Raw genomic sequence first — 19972 nt, forward strand, 5'->3', positions numbered from 1 at the left:
GGCTAATTAGTCAATAACAAGAAATGTAAGGGAACTGCATTAAAAAAAAGAAGCGAATAATATCTGTTTGCAAGTGATACGGTTTCATCCATAAAATATCCTAAGGAACATACACAAAATACCACTGGAAGTTATAAACTATCTCATCAAAATTTCAGGTCATAAAATATATACAGAAAAGTCAATCTTTATTTCTATACATTAGTAATAAAAAGCCATGTAAGTGAAATTAGAAGAACAAGCTCCTTTAAATTGGAAACAACAACAAAAGAATAAAATAGGAATAAATTCAATAAAAGAAGTGTACAATTTCAAAATCACACACATTATAATAATAGCATGAAAGGACAGATAATCCATGTTCATGGATAAGAAGCCTTAATATGGCCCATATTGATTAAGATACATCATCCACTATTTATGAAGAATATTGATGAACCCATCTTGAAATTAACATAGGAATGCCAAGAGATCAAGAATAGTTAAAATAATCTTGAAAAAAGAAAAAGTCAAGGCACCAGCCAAGGACAATACAGACGGTAAACTTTAAACCCCTACCCAGATCTAGCCAATGGTCAGAACATTCTCCACAGTTGAGTGGAGAGCGGGATATGACTTTCTGACATACTCTGGTGCTGCACATTTGACCATGTCCCCTGGAGGGGGAGACCTGGTGGCACTCAGAAGAAGGACAGCAGGTTACCAAGAAGAGATTTGATACCCTATGAGCGTATACAGGGGGAGGAAATCCCCCTCAGGAACAGTCATAGGGGAGGGGAATAATGGGAAAATAGGAGGGAGGGAAGAATGGGAGGATACAAGGGATGGGATAATAACCATTGAGATGTAACAAGAATAAATTAATTAAAAAAAAAAAAGTGAGAGAGGACTCACACTTTCCAATATAAAAACTTAACCAGAAAGCTATTGCATAGAATGCCTGGGATTGGGACCAATATAGAAACCAAAACAGAGCAGATGATAGAGTCATGAGAACAAAGATAGACCACTTCACTCACAGTCAAGTGACTTTTTAAAAAATAGTGCAAAGACCTGGGTGGTGGTGGCACATGCCTTTGATCTCAGCACTCAGGAGACAAGGGCAGGCGGATCTCTGTGAGTTCGAGGTCAGAATGGTTTCCCAAAAAATTTAAGGGAGAGAATAGTTAGTAATTACTAAATGGGACAGCTAGACATATCTGAGCAAAAGAAAAAAGATAGATGCCAATACCATACCCAAAACATTGAACCACAAAATTGCTCCCAAAACTAAATATAAACTCTAAGCAACAAAACTCCTCTAGGTTAGAAATAATTTCAAACAAATTAGTCAAGAAGAGCAATGGGACACACCTTCAGCACTGACTGCTGAACGTACAGACCAGACTGACCCTCTGCGGAAGGAGTAATTCCTGTGGGATGTGCTGGACGTGCAGGATGGACTCACGGACAACCGTCGGGATGTCAGGTTGGCAACTTCTTCTACTGGCAAACAGAAACGGGGAATGTGAATTTTGGTTTCATAACCCAAATTTAACACCACCAGAAAGTAAAGTTGTAATTATACCAAGTACTGCTACTCTGAGACCATTATGCTTAAGTAACTTACTGCACATTCAGAAAGCAAAACAGACCTACTGAAACAGAAAAATCACTTCTAAAATTTCCTACAAAAGTAGAATGGAGAATCAAGGACTTTAGAATGGTTTATGAATCATTTTTTGATAATCAGCAGAAAGCTATTTATATTTGGGAAGGTTAAAAGTGATGGATGGACTAACATTTAAAATAAGAGTCAGTGCATTTGCTGGCTTGTGCCCCGTGGACTCAGCTTTCCTGAACCACAATCAATTCTGCCTGTGATCAGGCTGATTTGTTCAAGGGTACTACCACTCTCTAGACACAGGACAATTCCAAATTTTAGAAAACTGCATCTGTTCTCTCCTTACAAGGGGAATATGTGTCACATGGTGTCACCCTTGTTTGCCTGAAGATAGGTCCTTTCCCCATGGCACGCCCCCCCGCCCCATGAAGCCTCAGCTGTGAAGCACCTTCTTCCTCGGGCTCTGAGCTGGGTGTGCAGGTGGGCTCGTAGCAAGCCTCCTGGGTGATGGGGATGGCGGTGATGAGGCTCGCCTCGCGACCCAGGCGCTTCTTCTCTTCCTCCTGCTGCAAGTTCTTTAAGATGTGCTCTGCCCTCTGATGGGAGCGGGACACAGCTCGGGCAGAGAAAGATTTCTGTAGAGATACAAAAGCAAGCCCATGGCCATGCTTCTTGCAGGATCGTAGGCACAAAGAGTGACCCAGCAAGTCACTTTAAGTTGAGAGTTTGCCCTAAGAAAATATTAGGCCATCTATGACCTAATTAATAAATATATTTTAAAAAGATTTTCTATTAAATTTTTATAGTTGGTTACCCTCCCTCCTTTGCTCCTTCTTATTAATCTAAGTCCTCAAGAATGTCTGTACCTTCTGCAGACAATGCTAGTTTACATGTTCAGGTGATATCAATTCACTATTTAAACATAAAGAGCAACTTTTATTAAACTGACTTTCAACAAAATTTGCTTAGGTTAATAAAGTAGAAAGACAGTCCATGCAAAGGAAAAAGAAAGAGCTATAGCTCTCAATAAGCTAGTTAGTTATAGATTATTTCATTTTATCAATCAAGTATTTAGCACGAGGTAAATAGCACTTATTAATAAGTACACCAGCACACTGGAAATACTTTGCAGAAGAATGCCGTTGAATGGAAAGTGAGACACTAGAAAGTGTTACCCAGGTTGAATGTAAACCATGAAGTGAAAAACATTAAAACTAATCTACCATCCCACTGGCGAAAGATAAAGAGAGACAAAGAACAGAAGATGAACTCCATGCAGTGGCTACACCATTCACGCCTTCCTTAATCATGATGCTGTTGCTGAGATGGATGCTAATAGCTGTAGGGACAGAGTCGGCGGTCACAGCAAGGTAGTGATCACCAGAGTCTTTCCTTACCAATTTGAAGCGTAACAGCAATTTCATGTCTCTCTGTTGCCCTGTAGTCACATATGGCTTTAGCAACATCTGGAGACTTTGGCTTCATTCATCTAAGTCCCGTTTCGTAGGATAGTTAACACAGGACTAACAGTTTACCATGATGGATGGTACAAGAGTTGGCTGAGAGCATTGGGTCACATGGTTAATCTTTCAGAGCGATGTAGGTGAATTGATCTGTTATAGGCATAATGTAGGAATTGGAAAAGGAGAGAATGAATGCTGGCTCTAAAATCTGAAATGGTTCTTTATTCGTTGTCAGTAGTTATTTGAATCTAAGGGACCCATCACTGTATGGGAGAAGAGCCAAAGACACTTGTATTGGTGGACCAGATGCTTGAGTTGCTACAAATGTGAGGGGAAGAAGCAGGTGTAGCTTCCTGGTCACCACTGGGCATCAAGCATGGAAATAAGATATGTACGTGAGTGTAAGTAAAAAAACATTTGGTCGGCGGGGGGCGGTGGGAATCAAACAAACTATTCAACAAAGAACACTTCAAATGCCTAGAAAAATCTATGTGTAATGTGTGTCTATAGAGATGTTCAACTTAACTTCATATATTCAACTAACATTTTCAAAGATGTAGGAATTAAAATGCCAACAATTTATTTTACTATCCAAAGCAACTAAATTAGAATAGTGTGAACTGGAGTCCCCCTCTCATCCCCCCCTCTCGAAATCACATTGCTATTGAAGAGCTTGTAGACTGACTGACTGGAATTTCTTCATTATGGAAAGTAGAAATGTTTTAGTGTGAAAGCCAATGTTATCTTGGGATTTTTTTTTTAGTCCCCTTAACAGCTGCTAACTGCCAACCTTTGCAACTGACCTAACACCCCTTTTAACAAGTAATCCTTTGGGATGTCTTAACTTCATAAACCACTAGGCTCTACCAATTCCAAAGCTGAAAATGTTACAGGACAGCCTCTGAAGCAGAGAACTCATCTTTTGTCTTCCATAAATTCCCTAACCAATCTCCCCAGTAGTATATTTAGTAACTGCATTGACTAATGACTTTCTTTTATTCTGAGACTATAAAGGCTCTTGAAACTTCTTCCAAGCTATCATTCAGGGTATTATAAATCTATATTCCTAATCTATGTCACTACTATTGGGTTCAGAATTATTCTCTTATTCTTCCGGGAGCAAGAGATGAGTTTTGCATTAACAACAGAAAACATGTTTTATAAAAAGTATAAGGAACAATGGTATAATGTTTCTGGAGGCCCTTTGGGAGATACATTAAATATATTTAACATTTACACACTAATTACGTGATTTCATGAGAATTTGTTCATAGATATAGTGGTGGGTTTACACTGAAGCGTGTTCTCTTTCTGTTTGGCTTCATTTTTGACTTAAAAAACATTATTCTTAATTTAGAGGTATGTTACTCAATAGATGATACAGGTGTAGTTTTGAGGAATCATCTATTTCAAAAGACACATATTATTTATTTTGTTTTGTTTTTTCCTGTAAAGCAACTTTGCTGTGTCTGAGCTATGCTACGTGTTGCAGTGATACATACGAGTGCTGTACCGCCCAGGGTCTGAGTAATGGTGGTGATGATGATGGTGGTGATGACAACCAATGAGAAACAAACAAGAAGCAGAAGCTGCTGACTCTTCATTTCTTACTCTTGCTGGACCCATCTATTTAAACATCTGGTGGCTCACATTGCAGCTAAATTAACATAACAAAAATAGCAGTAAAAATGCTACCTTTGCTGGCAAATAAATGCCCATTTGTCTGATTGCCTTGACAATAAAACAAATAAAAAAAACCCAAAACTTAGCTTGATAGAAGCTAGTTTCTACTGTCTCCAAGATTGTGGGCCACTGTGGCTTTCTGTGTTATCCCATTCTCATGGCAAAAATGGCCCAAATGGTCTCACGTCATGCAGTGTGGAGATATGGGGAAAGAGTGGGCCTGTTACTCACAGACTGGTCTTCGTTAATGGGGTCCTGGACACTCCCGCTGCACTGAGGGACCCACGGAGGGTCAAACATTGGGACGGATGGCATTCCAAGTACTGGTGAAGGCAGGGTAAAGTTTATGCTGGGAGGCGGGATCTGTTAGACATCAGAAGGACAAGTTGAGTAGGATAGAATAGAAGCTAGAAGGAGTCTGAGGTGTAATTAAGCATAATCTGCCTTATTAGCTGTCAAGGGTCTCATTGGTTCCTTAGAGGAACAAGAAACATCAGAGAAAAGGGCTGATTTCTAAGACTTCTCTGTTATAGAACACAAGATGGTGACCATGCAGCCTTAACTGCTAAACCCTAAGGATGGCTATGAGATACTCAGGCTGCTACTTGCTTGGTTTTCTTGCTCTATATTCTTGTACATTTCCAATCGTTTAATAAAATGGAATGTATTTACACACGAGTTAACTTTACTGATGCTATCAGAAGGAGGAAGAATTATTTGGCTGTGCACAGTAGGTCTGTTTTATGAATTTGGACAAGGCCTGGGTTGATTGTGCTGATCTAATTCCCATGTAGACAGATAATATCCCTCACCTTAAAGATCTGCTGTGCTCCCTCCTCCATCCGGGGCCAGACCTGATAGCGAAACCTCCAAAGCGTATGGAACTTAAGGACGGCGTTCAACCTCTGGGCAGTCTCTGCGTGGTGGAACTCGGACATCAACATATCTGACACAGCTTCAGGCACCTTCACCGCACACAACAGGAACATGGCAGCTAGGGACAGCCAACAGCAAGTCATAAGCTGCACATCTTAAAATGTTGCATTTTGTTTCTGGGGTTGAGGGGAAATGGGACCTTTTCCTGTCTCCTCCCAACTGCTCTGGAATCGGAGGAGTTTGGCCATGAGCAGTGGCCAAGGCTAACAATGTTGTAGACACTGGACACAAACAGCTAACTCTGTTTGACTGGAACCCCTAACAGCTGGTGCCAAAGCAGGCACAGCGTGACACTTCAGCAGAATGCTTAGTTTAAGCAGAGCTTCCTTTGGCTCATGGTGGGAATGCAGGGCCAGAGAAAGCCATGAAAAACTGTTACCCGGCGAAATGCGCTCTTTAGGAAATGGCTAGACTCTTTGCTAGTGATCAGAGGATGGAGCAGGAAGACAGTCTTTAAAGCAGCTCAGTCCGCTGTAGGTAGATTCTACTCAGAACATCTGCCCTTCTCAGAGATTGAGAAGCAAGGTGGGTTCATGAATCAGAAGACTTAAGATCTTACATTTTGGCAAAAGTTAAGTATTACTAAGAGGATCTTGGTGATGGTAAGTTATAAAGCTTGTGAATAGGAGAAAGAGAAACCCTGCCGCAGCTCAGATGGAAGGGCCCGTGGTGGCATAAAGACAGAATCGACACGCTCTCCTCCTCCTCTAGAGACTCAGACTGTGCTTACTTATACCAACAGAACGGAGGTTGGGTCCTAGCTCTGACACTTCTTTGCCTCATGATCTTGAGCAAGCCTTCTGACTTCCAACCTCCCTTTCTTCCCTGGGAAATGTCTAAGGAAGATGGTGAAGAGTGCGTGATAGCACTTGACTCCAGATTTGCTATTCCGGTAAGGTAAAACAATGTACAGAAAAGCGTTCTGTGCTTTGCTGTGAGCCTGAGCCTCTCGCGGCTGCCTGAGCATCTTTCCAGCCTGGGACACACTTTGTGAAGTGAGTAGTGCGCTGTAGTCAGGAAGTGCATTTTATTTTTCTCTATCAAAGTGACATAAAACAAGGCTATCTACAATGTGCAGTCTGAAGGTTGGATTTGATCTTATAACTCTCTAACTCTGAGTGGGATGAACTTACACGAGTTCCTTTAACTGTGTCTTAGGTTTGCTCATCTATAAAATGAGCTACTTGTGCCAGACGTAAGGGCACACACCTGTAATCTTAAAATGAGACTGAATTGAAGGACAGCCTGGGTTACACAGTGAGACCCTGTCTCAAAAACAATGACGATTGATTTTTAAAAACCAACAAAACAAATTAAATTTTATTAACAAAATGTGACATAATTCTATAATAAATGCTAGTGATTGTGATCATTACCTTTCGATTAAACCCTTTTAGCCTACTAGCTATATAAATTTCTACTCTTCATATTTAAATTTATTCCATCCTGCCTCAATTTTTAAACACCACATTTATACTTTACATTATTTTTTAAAGATTTTATTTATTTATGTATTTTACATACATGAGTCCTCTGTCTTCATGAATACTAGAAGTGGACATCAGATCCCATCACAGATGGCTGGAAGCCACCATGTAGTCCTCGGAACTGAATTCAGGACCTCTGGGAAAGCAGCTAGTGCTCTTAACCGCTGAGCCATCTCTCCAGCCCCTATACTTTACGTTATTGAAGATATAATTGTCTTCTTACCAAAATAATTTTCCTGTAACAGTCATAAGCTGCCAGCAGACACAACTGTGCATGTGGGTTTGTGTGTGTGTATTACTTTTTTAAGCAGCAATTCTTTCCTCTTAACATCTCCATAAAAATCTCTGAGAAGAATAATTATTCTCCTCTGCTTTTATGGCTCCAGAAGTTGAAAGCTCTGTTTTTCTCAACACCTTTTTTTTGGGGGGGGGAGTCTACACAATTTATTTCTCTAGGTCCATGAAGATAAAGAAATCCAGTGCTTCAAGGCTAACTCTATACTCCTTTACTCTACAAACCCCTCTCCTCAAGAGATCTGGCACTTGGTGCTTCAGCTGTCACACACATCAGCATGCCAGGCCTTAGGACTAAATATAAAAGTCACTGGTTACTGTCCACCTAAAGTCAACCACTACTTTAAGTTCTGTATTTTCAGGCTAGAGATGAATCTATAACCTTGGACACGCTAATCACGTGCTTGGCTAGTGAATTCCATTCGTAATCCTCGAGGTTTCTTTTTGTCAAGGTTTCCCCATGTATCTCAGGCTAGACTGGGGCTCAGTTGTCTATCCCAGACTGGCCTGAACTCAGGATCCACCTGGCTCCACCTTCTGGGTGATGGAACCACTGGTATACATGACCACAAAAGTCATGACTTTAGAAAACAATTGATGTCATGTTAAGCTGGACAAGAGTTTTTATGCAACTTGTTGGCTCAGAGCCCTCAAGCAATAATTGTCTATAGTAACTTTAGGAAGTCCGCACCTGTGATAACATAGTCTGTAAGTAACCTCAGCTGCCTAATGCTATGAGGATATAACCCCTTTTTAAACTACCAGAGTTGTCAAACTCATTTCCTCAAGCATTCTAAGCACACAGAAAGCATTCTTACATCCATGTCTTTTTTCCCCACACTATTTCCACAGGACTAGCTATGTGTATATGTGTTTCAGTTATTTGCTTGTTTTTTCAGACAGGGTCTCATGCAGGCCTTGAACTCACTATGTAGCCAAAGATGACTTTAAACTTCTGTTTCTCCTGCTTTCCCCTCCTGAGTGGACGTAGTACAAGCATGGACCACCTTGCCTGGCTTTAGGCGGTAGGGAGGACCCAAACCAGGGAGTTTTGCATAACAGTCAAGCATTCTACCAACTGAAGGGCACCTCCAACCCCAAAGTGTTCTATTATGGTGATAGACCACTAATACCCCAAGAGAGCTGATGATCTAGTATAAACACATGGTACAATTTGAAGGATGCTCTGAAAAAATGGGTCTGTCTTCCACAGGTGTACCCCTCTTTCTAGAGTCTAGAAACTCCCATGATCCTGACATCGACTGTGCCTGGTTCTCTGTTTCAACACTGTGGTCACTAATGGCCACGGGAGCCAGGCCCTGTGCTCCTTTACCCGCTGCCCCTGCCATATGCTCGTCCATGCTGAGAAGCAGCTCCCAGGCGGCTGGCTGGATGTCTCCATACATCTCCTCTGTCAGAATCGGAGCGGCTTTGATTAGCAGAGACAAGGGAGCGGGCGACAAACTCATCACCTAGGGAGAGATGCAAGCCAAGCTTCAAAATTCCGTAAGACAACAGTCACTTCTCGACACTTAAGAACTACCACTCCTGCCTTCTCATGGTCCCTTGTGTGACTTTAAGGTATTTCTTAAAACAGAAGTGGATTTAGGTGGCGTGGCATGCACACCTTATACCTTAATAGTTGACACAAGTCAGAAAGAAATATTGATAGTGTAATATTTTCACAACACACACACACATACACACACACACACACACACACACACACACACACACACACCAGTTTTACAATTACTCAAAAATTTAACCATGGAGTATGGGCACCTCTACAAAAAAGAAAAAAACAAAAAGCCAACAACCATGAATTTGTCCTCAAAGTTCTGGTAGGTTTTAAAAGCTTTCTTTGATTTTCCTCTATGTTAGTAGGTTTCCACTGAAAACCACACGGGATCTGTAACTCAAAGGATTCCATTTATAAGTTAATTTCTGAAGGCAGCATGAACTTGGGTGACATTTTCCTTTGAAGTAAAGTGATTACACACTGTGGCTTTGGCCCCAGATCCACCCACAGAGTCCTCTTTAATCCATTATTGTTGATAATTCAGATTATATGTGTAGGTTATCGATAAGGCATCATTGTAAACATTCTAGAAAAACATGAAAAGCCCTTCTTCCTGAGAAGGGAAAGGGATGACTGCGAGCTTAGATGTAAGAGCAGTAGACTAGTGTGTCAGTAGCTGGGCAAGTAGGCCAACGCACTATTTCATTTGATCCATGCAATAATCCTTTGAGACAGGTATGCTATAACCTCCTTCCCACAGATGAGACAACAAAGGGCAAGGGAAAGGAAATTCTTTGCCCAAGTCTCAGAGTCCGAGACGCAGACTGGGCATATGAATGTAGATGGCCTCATTTAGAAGTAAATGGATAGCCATTAAATGCTAGCGTGAGATTAGATCCACTGGAGACATCAGGGTGGGCGAGGTGCAGCCCACCCAAACCTCCGAGGCCTCATCCTGTGGCAACTAGCAGCCCAGCTGGAAGGATTTCTTTCCTCCTCTTGCATACCAGTTAAGGGAGCATTCATGCCAACACAGTACCAGCTTCCATTTTGTCTCCCAAACACTCATCAGCAGGTCATATGGGAGCCCTTTCCTGTTAATGCCCCATGCATGTTTCTGATCCATGTTAATACCTGAAGCCTGATGTACTTCAGCATTCCGGAGTCCTTTTTCCCTTCCAGGTTGACATCTGAAACTCTCTTCTTCAGGGAAGGTGTCCTCAGGCACGACTTATCTGAGCACTGAGAGAAGGTGAGGTGTGAACTGAAGGTGCTTTTACAAAACCCATACATAGTGCTTTATGTCCCCCAATTTAGTCACGGTACCACCTTCTCAACATGAATTGTACAGGTGGTTTCTTGAAAAAGAATTATGGAAAACAATGGCTCTCCTTTCAAACTATGCTTTCAACCTGATTCCAAAACAGGCGGTTTCATTTGCACAAAGATGAGGCAATGCCTTCCCGTGACTCCCAAGGCACCAAAGCCTGGAAGGGTCAGCGCAGTTTGGGGAAGAATTGGTCCTTCCTTATTTATTAGTCTTGACTTCTGATTCCTTCCTGTTTTCTTTTCTTTCTTTCTTTCTTTCTTTTTTTTTTTAACTTGCATTCCAAGCTGTGCAGGATCACTTATTTGTTTTGTCAGGGCCATGCCAATGAAACACTTTCCCCCTTTATGCAAAAGGAAAAACTAAACTTCTTAAGAATTTTTGGCAGAGCTTCACAGGATGTTAGATGGAGATATATATTTTGAAAGAAAAGGCAATTTTACAAGCCCCAAGAAACTCTCTTGAGAAAGACAAAAAGTAAAAGTCCAAGACAATATATCTGTTATAAGGCTGGTATGGAACCATCTTTTGAAATGAACCCACATAGGACTCTGTTGCCTGCGTTTTGATCATTTCCCCTTGGCGAGGTTGCCGTGACAGACCACAGGGGAAGAGGATGTGCTCAGTCCTGATGTAACTTAATGTGTGTGGGGCTTGGTTGTCATTGTTGTTCTTGGAGGCTCCCCTTTTCTGAGGAGTAGGGGATGAGGATGGGGGAAAGGGAAGGGGTAGGGCCAGGAGGAGAGGAAGGAGGGTGCTATGATCAGGATGAAAGTAAATAAATAAATCAACATATAAATAAAATGGAAAAAGGAGGTCAGAGTCCTAGCTGTGTTTTTGAAAGAAAAAGAATAAAAACCATGGAAGTCCATGCTTGGTAACACAAAGCACTTGGAAATTATGTTGTATAAATGGTATACATGTGTATATGAAGATATGCATATATAGCATATATATTGAAATTTATTATACATATAATGAAAACCTTTAAAATATTTTATGGCAATAGCTTCCAATAAAGAAGTAGAAGTGTAGACCTAAAAAAAATCTTAACCCCTAAACAACTAAGCTTAATTGTAAGGCTAAACTATCTGGTCTTCAACCCCATCAGAGATTTGAGAAGGAATAAAACTTAATTGCCTGAGTGAATCAGAAGTGCAGGTTAGCAGCTTTCAAAATGGAAAAAACGACAGAGACAGTTTGCTGCCTGAACAGTCAATCAAGACTCTCTGTAAAACACTGGAACATCATCTTCAACCTTCCAGCCCAACAGAATTCTAGACTCACCAAGATAGGAAAGATGCTTTCTTCAAGTTTGCCAAATACAAATAGCCAAACCACTATGAATGTAGCGTTTATTTAATTCCTGATTGTTTCATGGCTCTTCTTGCTATTTGTACTTTATTTTATTTATGTGCAATAACATAAATATACATGTAAAAAAGAAATATAAATTTTAAAAAAGAAAAAAAGTAGAGGTGTGTCTTCTGAAAAGAATTGCGGTACTTAAAATCCCTCTCTGTGTACTGTGTCTCTCTACTTAGAAACTAATACACATCACATCAGAGTATCTGGAAAAGACAAAGACTATGAAGAAAACAGAAAATGCCCAAATTCCCAATTTAATAACAGTAATTACTTGGATCTGTTTAGTCATCCTCCCTTGATGCATCTTAGCAAAACTGTGATGGCTTTCTGTGTGTGACACACTATTGTAAACCATCATCTCTCTGCAATTTTTATGCTAAGTAGTTTTGGGGGAGAGTTTTATGATTTTAGACTTTTACAAGTGTATTCCTTTGTCCTCTGGGTAGCCATTGTAACCTTTTCATGGTTGCTTAGAAATAAATAATTCTTCTCAATTAAATTATAGGACACAACCACTGTATCCAGTCCAAGGAAAGAAAAGCCGAGCACTTACAGTAAACCCAATGTGCTAGAAGACAGAGGCATGTTTCATCCTGTGTGCTAGCCCACTGTGGGACAAGCCCATGCTTGCAAGTGTTCTAAGGAAGCTTAGTGTGTCTTCAGGCTCCATGATACCCAAGGTGTGGGTTTCAGAGGAAGGGGAAGGAGTTGGATGGTTTTCACATCAGTGCCACATTCTGGTCACAGTGCTTGAATGACTTGATTAGAGTCAGGCTGTAAGTGCCAGAGATGAGAACACGTGCGAGCAGGACTTGGTGTACTGTGTGAGAGTCCTGAAGCACCTTTAGGGCGCGGCTCTTGACTCAGACCAGACTGCTGTGAGAGTTTTGTTTTGTTTTGTTTTAAGTGAAACCCAAGTCAATGGAATTGAGACATTACGTGAGATGAAGTGCTATTTCCCATGGCATCTAGTAGAGGTTTGTGAAGCGTTTGGGATCTCACTGGACTATGAGAATGGTTAGAGTTAGACATCAAGCAACAATCTGTAGAGAAATCTGAGATGAATAAGCCAAGACAGAGGAGAGAAATCATTATAATGGAGGGCTGCAGTTTAGCTGTTTGCTCTGGGATACACTTGAACATGGCTGTTGGGTAGCAAAACAACTGTGACCCCATGCAAGAGATGACCTGTTAACATTCCCACCTGGAGAGAGGGTAGACCCTCAGGACTACCCTAAGACTCTAACAAGGCATCATGAGATTATTTGAAAGGGAGATCTGTTGCCCAGGAGACCTCCCTGTGGTGTGAGCATATTACTCATGGGTTGACCAAGCTGGACTTGAATGGAACCCTTTCTTTGGTTTGCTGGCTCCTTCTCTATGTGGAATCAATAGATATTTTGTTGTTTCCTTGGGAAAACTTACATAACATGGACCTTATGTGCTGATGATGTACTTCTACCACAGCAGCTGTAGTCAAGAGAGGCAGCCACAGGGCCATAAGATCTCTCAGGGATACTGGGGCAGGCTGATTGTTGCTACACACATGCACATGTGTGTGTGTGTGTGTGTGTGTGTGTTTGTGTGTGTGCATGTGTGATATGTATATTAAAGTATTTTTTAAAACCTGCCATACTTGATTGCTATAGATTACATTTGCAATGCAAAATCAACCTAGGCTGGCCAAGGAATCATCATTTATTGTGTTTGGCTTAAATAGAGGACCGGACACCAACAAGTTAGTGTTCTACAGTGAAAAATGTTAGGTACTAGAAAGAGTGACTCCACATTGAAAATTTCAGCCTAAAACATAAGATGAACAAAGCAAGAGGAGATGAGCAGAGGACAGATTAGTCAGCAGGGATGATGCAGAGAGAGACAGAGATGAGAAGCTGCCAGACGGTCACCTTGGTGATGGATTCCTAGGGGATTGGCCAGGTTTTCCTTTCTGTTCCCCCACATTTAGTGCATATGTTTAAATGAAATTCTATTTTTTGTATCAAATGATTGTTGATTACAGAGAAATATTTAGCTATTTAAAATAATGTTTTTATTTATTCATTGACCAATTCAAGACTATGTATTGAGAAACCACATGTCAGGGCTGAGCTAATATCTGGAGTTATGCTTGAGGGCACATTCCTGGTGATAGCTGCCCTTGTCTCACCTTCAGGGAGACACAGAACATGCAAGAAGGATGATGGACAGTAAGGAAAAACAAAGGGGGAGGCACATGCCTTGAAACATCATTCAAGATGGAGATCACATGTACCGAACAATTAGGAGAGTGGGAGTCACCCAAGCAGGCTCTCCGGGATGGGTTTCTTTATGGCTTAAAGAACAGCACACTAACAGAAGTGTGGTTTCCTCCAAAAGGCAACTAGATCCCTTGTGCTTCACACACAGTTGACATGCACATCATTTATGTTTGTTGTTTCACAGTTGGGTTTCTGTCTATTGGTTGAGATACAATCTGCTCTTTGCCTCACAGTAGCATTGTTAGTCATTTTCGAAAGACATTCTGTAGGAAATCAGCCCACTTCTTGCAATTTGCCTTAGCTTCACAGCATCTGCCCACCCTGGGCCCTTTCTCCCTGGTAGACAATGCATCACTGACCTCAGTCTTCCGTTTGACTGACGGGAAGAGCTTCTTTTGCTAATTCCTGAACACTACAGTTGTCCTTAGGCAAAAGACTGAGAAACAACTCGACTTTTTTTTTTCATATCAAACACCAACTGAACATATAAGCTACTTAGAATGTAGTTCTAAACACATAGAGCTGGCCAAAATACCCAAGACTTCCTCAGTTTTCAGCAGGTTTTGAAAAAAATGTGATTTTTTTTTTTTTTTTTTTTTTTTGGTGAAGCAATGTGTACACAAAGAATAAAAGTGTATAGATGGAAAAAAACACTTTTCAGCTTCAAGTGTGCTGAACCTAACTAACAGAACGCACAGTGAGCTCCTAAGCATTGAAGATTGCAGACCGATCCTTTAGGTGGGATGCAAAAATGTACTGGTTACCACAAATACATCCTGCCCCAAGAGGAAACGCAGGTGCCCACAGATGATCCCAGTCAGACCTCTGCATTTCCTCCCAAGTTACTGCTATTTCTCCATCTTCATTCTGTTTCTGGAAGTCGGCCCACTGCTCATTCATGTGAAAGATTCAGAATAGGCAAATCATAAATATCATGAAGAAGGAAAAAAGGCTTGGGCAGAAAGCTTCCATTTTGGAAATACAAATGTTTACCACACACTATTACTATACCGTATATTATTTATTTACCTGTATGACTGATTTAAAAATCAATTAAGCTTGAAGACACATCTATTAGTGCTCCTTCAAAAAGCAAAAGCCGCAACATAACGTTACTCACCTTTTCTGGGACTTCCTGCCAGCCCATAGGTGAGCTGCAGCTAGACATCCCAGTCTATAACCTCACTCATTAAATCAATATTTACTATCTCCCAATCACAAGTGAGTACTTTGTTAGAACATCACATAGGATATGGAATGAATGAAATATCCCTAGATCGCGGGGTGTATAATTCAGTGCCATAGAATCCTTGTGACTCAAAGGCTAGAATAAAAACCTGAAGCTTCCTTGTAGTCCTATTTGGTCTGATCTCAGTGTGCCTATGCAGTCTTGTCATGGACCACAGTCCTCAGGGGCTGTATCTATGGTCCCATGTGGTCACCTCCTCCCTGGCCAGAAAGTCCTGAACTCAATTAATATTGAAGAATCCTTTTGTCAAACAATGTCCTGTTCCTTTTTATTGGAAAGACTGTCTTTTCCCTATGTCACCTTAGCTTTCCCATCAGCTCTTTCAGGAGTATGGCTTTCCATTCCAGTCACTACTCTTCTAATTTTACATCAATCTAGATGGTGCCTCTCCATTGTACTCGTTACTGCTGTAGTTTTACAACAATGTACAAGTTTCGATTGATTAGTGTCTTTCCCACAGATAAGACTACACCTGACATTTGAAGGCAAGGGCTTTGTCTCTTTGGCCTATTACTATTATTACTGAGACAGTCATATGTGTGCCAGGTTGGCCTCAGACTCACTGTGCACCCAAGGGATATCCTGCATTTCTAATCCTCCTATGCTCATCTTCTGAGTGCTGAGAGTACATCTGTGTACCACTATCACACATAGTTTACGAGGTACTACAGATAAAACCTGGGGACTCATGCGTGCTCAAGCAGGTACTTTGTCACCTAAGCTACATCTTCAGTCCTCAAACTATGGGCTCAGTATGGTCCAGAGGTTCTTTACAATTCTGCTGAGTAGACAAATGGATAGATGCTTGGATAAAAGACAAATGAGAAAAATATAGGCAAAAATTCCACTAAACTTTGGATAAAAACTAAGGAAGGAGAATAGTATTTGTTAACTGTCTGCGTCCTGAGCTTAACTCCAACAAGGTGAGGGTTCAGGGAAGAGAGCTGGTGAGCTTCACCTTTCACCCTGACACAACTCAGACTCATCTGGGAAGATAGTCTTAAAGTGAGATTGTCTGCATTGGGTTGGGCTATGAGCATATCTGTGGGTGATTGTCTTAGTTCAGTTAATCACGGTGAGAAGACCCATCCCACTATGGGCAGCATCATTCCCTAGGCCAGGGTTTCTGAACAGTGTGAAAGTTGGAGAAATTAAGCCGCGAGCAAACATGTGAGCATGAACACTTTGATTTTTCTCTGCTTCTCCTGACTGTGGAGGATGTGATGTGACTAGCTCTTCTTTTAAGTTCCTGTCACCTTGGCTTTCTTGCTAGGATGGACCATAACCTGGGATTGTGAGGTAAATAAAAATGCTTGTTTTTTATTGTTCATATTCTCAAACTGCTTGAAGTAGGTATTATTGCCCACTCTAAGCCCAAACCTGAATTGTAAACTCCTTGGTAGAAAGATTCTTCCTTCCTGCTTATTTTTAATTAATAGAACATCTGCTCTAATACTTTGCCAATAGCTAGTGCATAAAGAATGTGTCTATTGGAGTGCATGGGTGTCATATATAAATCTCTTCATGAAACCACTTGAGAAAAACATCTGTAGAAGAGGGCATTCAGTAGAATGGGCATTTTGGCTACACTGCCTGGCCAGAGGCAGATGGGTCATGAGTTTTTCCTGGCAGGAGGACAGGAGTCACAGTTACCTTCTTCTGCCAGCTCAACTGAAAGAGCAGATCACTGTTTGGAAATGTCAGGGTCTTGAAAGAATTCTCTTCCTATAGTTTGGTTGAGCCATTTGTTCCTTATACTGCTTCTTCATAATGTATAGTTCTATTAGCTTTCTATTACCGCTCCAAGAAACTGTCACAGGCTTAAGACACCCCAGGTTTGTTGGTTCACAATTCTGAGGGTCAGAAGTTTCAAAGGCACTGGGAGACTCTAGGAGATATTCTGTTTCCTCGCTTTCTCTGAGTCTGGAGTTTCCTAGTTTTTCTGGGCGCATGGCTGCGCCAAACTCTGCTCTCTGCTGTTGTCATCTGCCCTGCCCCTGACTCCCAGAAGTCCTTTATTCCTACAAAAGGGCACACATGACTACACTGAGGCCATGTGGACAGTCCACACTTGCAAATCCCCACTTATCATGTGACGTGTCATGCTTATGCATCGTCTCTGTGTCCCTGAATTTGTATCTATAAGACAAAGCCTGGGGAAATGCTCTATGCTGACTCACAAGCACAGACAAAGCATCTGTCTGCTGTGCACAGATCTTCTGCCTTTTCTTTAGCGCTGCAGAGGTGTATTTGTGCTATACAATTGTTTTTGCTTGATATCACTATAAATACGTCTTTCCTCCTGCCCTTGGAATATTACCCAGTGACTGCTCACTCACCTCTTTCTGTTTCTTGCCCCTCAAGGCCACATTACTGATGTTGCTGTTCTCACGCAGGGAGTCCACGCTGTCCCCATACAGCAGTTTAATGGCCCTGACCAGCCGGGCACAGGAGCGGCTGTGGTGTAGGTAGCAGTGTGGATGGCAATAGTCCACATGTGTGCAAATGAAACTTTGTTGGTTGCATAGTAAGATCATGACCTGGAAAAGAATAAAAACCCACACAGATTCAACTAAGCAGTGAGGGAACAGAAGCATAGAAGATGGAAAGTGGTAGCATGAACTCTTAGCGGGCAAACAACAGCAGCTCCGTAACTCCCACAGGTGGATAGCTGGCTACAGGTCTCTGCTCACTTGGTCTTTCTTCTCCCCCCACATGTAATTGATAAAAGCATCCTTTAGAAACACTGGTCATGAAGTGGATAGTTTCCCCAGTTCTTAAATGGTCATGGGAGACAGAAGGAAGAATATACAGTGCTGAGTTCAATCCCAGAGTTCTCCAACAGCCCCTGGACACCTGGACGTGCCCTAAGCCCGACCTGTCCTATGTGGTGCTTGAAATCACTTTTGCACCTTCACTCTGGATCGTCATCTGGAACTGGAACCTGAACTTCATCCTAAATCCTCATTTCAACTCAACCGCTGATTTCCTGCCTCCGCACACACACTCCCTACTCCAATTTTAAAGCTGCTCCAGAGCTCTCTTTTTAAAAATAGTTTCATCTTGTTCAAATATATCTCCTAAGATTTCCCATTAAGATTCTAGAAATGAACTCAGCTGATTTGAAGGGTGCAGTTATTTCAAGATAGAAATGAGGGGCCTTGAATTTGCAACTGAAAATTGCAAGTTGAAGCTGCAATTCTGGGTGCTCAAATTCAGGGCCCTACACATGCAAAGCACGTATATGTCACTGAGCTACATCTCTTCACCCTGCTTGGTATGTGGTGCGAGGGATCACACTCCGGAAACTGTGCACACTGAAACAAGTGCCCTGACGCTGGGCTATGCCCCTGGACCACATGTTTACAACTTAAAACTGTTTTAAGATGTATTTTAGGTATATGAGTGTTTTGTCTGTGTGTGTATCACATGCATGCCTGGTGTCTGTGGAGGCCGGAAGAGGGTATTGAACCTCCTCGAAATGGAGTTATGTATGAATGGTTGTGATGTGGGTGTGGGTTCCAGGAACTGAACTCAGGTGCACAACTTTTAAAGTCGCCTTCTTTAAAGGACAATATGTTCAGAGTAACCCTCTGCATGCCCCTGACACTCAGGAGACTACCTCTCACTTTGGCAACTAAACTGTGAAGGACTGTGCACCACAGTAGGCAGAGAAGGCTATTTGAATCTACGGGTAGAGCTTCCCTAAGACCACCATGTCATGTTTATTCTGACACATAGATGAAAGCAACAGTCATCTATATCCTCCTGTCAAACTCAGATAACTGTATCTACACCTGAAAGGTTTCCAAAGGATATAAATGTCTTGGCAGAATAGCCAGCCTATCTCGAGGTTCACTATGCATCTGTAGGCATTCTGTTTCATATGTATAGCAGCAAGCAGACATATATGAGAACTCTAAATTTCCCTTGTTATTCTGAATCTAGTGATCAAGAGAAACAATAAGAAAGCCTTCAAAGTACACACACACACACACACACACACACACACACACACAAAGAGACACAGAGGGGCGGAAATCACTAGACTCTGCCTCAGAGAATTCTGATATGGAAAATCTGAGGACCACTGGTTTAGCAATCTATAATCTGTAACATTAAAATTCTGCCAGTACTCCTTTAATAGGTATATTTCTAAGATGATGTTCAGTGATCTATGCAATCTATACTTCTCTGTGAAAACTTCTCCCATTGAGTGTGAATTAGTCTAACATCCTGCATCGCACTAATAGCATGTGGCAAAGGTGTTGGAATGGCCCCTCCCCAACTACATTGCATATGACTGTGATTTCTCTCTTTTCAGCGGACTCTTTAATGAAGCAGTTTGTCTTGATTCAAGGTCCTGCTTAGTAAAGAAATTAAGAGCAGCTTCTGGCTTGACATGGTGGATCGGTGAGCAAGAATACTCGTGTAGGCATGAGGACCTGTGTTTGACTCCTCAGAATACACATTAGAGCTGGGTGTGATTGCATATGTGTATAGCCGCAGCATTGGGAAGGCAAAGATCCTGAGAGCTGGCTGGCTAGCTATCTTAGTTGAAATGGGTAAGCTTCGGGCTTAGTGAGAGAACCTTCTTTAAAGGAATAATATGGAGAGGGATAAAGGAACACAACCAGCATCCTATGTTGGCCTGTGCATCCATGGATAGGGCACGTTCCAAGTTCATTGACCATGCCACCAAAGGGGCTAGACTGCAGCAGAGAAGTAGAAGACCCAAGGTACAGCTGCATCCCAAAATACCAGACCAACAGAGGAAACTGA

The 19972-nt window shown here is 41.7% G+C and overlaps 1 protein-coding gene across 1 annotated transcript in view; it reads right to left on the minus strand.

The window, feature by feature from the left end:
* Unc80 (unc-80 homolog, NALCN channel complex subunit) overlaps positions 1 to 19972 on the minus strand; it is a 181328-nt gene that overhangs the window by 59223 nt on the left and 102133 nt on the right. Inside the window, exons 29-35 of the mRNA XM_051154166.1 lie at positions 17530 to 17730; positions 10123 to 10230; positions 8800 to 8938; positions 5562 to 5743; positions 4981 to 5112; positions 2052 to 2238; positions 1354 to 1485 (exon numbers count right to left, since the gene is read on the minus strand). Coding sequence (XP_051010123.1) covers positions 1354 to 1485; positions 2052 to 2238; positions 4981 to 5112; positions 5562 to 5743; positions 8800 to 8938; positions 10123 to 10230; positions 17530 to 17730 — 1081 coding nt within the window. The remainder of the gene's footprint in view (positions 1 to 1353; positions 1486 to 2051; positions 2239 to 4980; positions 5113 to 5561; positions 5744 to 8799; positions 8939 to 10122; positions 10231 to 17529; positions 17731 to 19972) is intronic.

Source organism: Acomys russatus, chromosome 12 (assembly GCF_903995435.1).
Source record: "Acomys russatus chromosome 12, mAcoRus1.1, whole genome shotgun sequence".
Taxonomy (NCBI): Eukaryota; Metazoa; Chordata; class Mammalia; order Rodentia; family Muridae; genus Acomys; species Acomys russatus.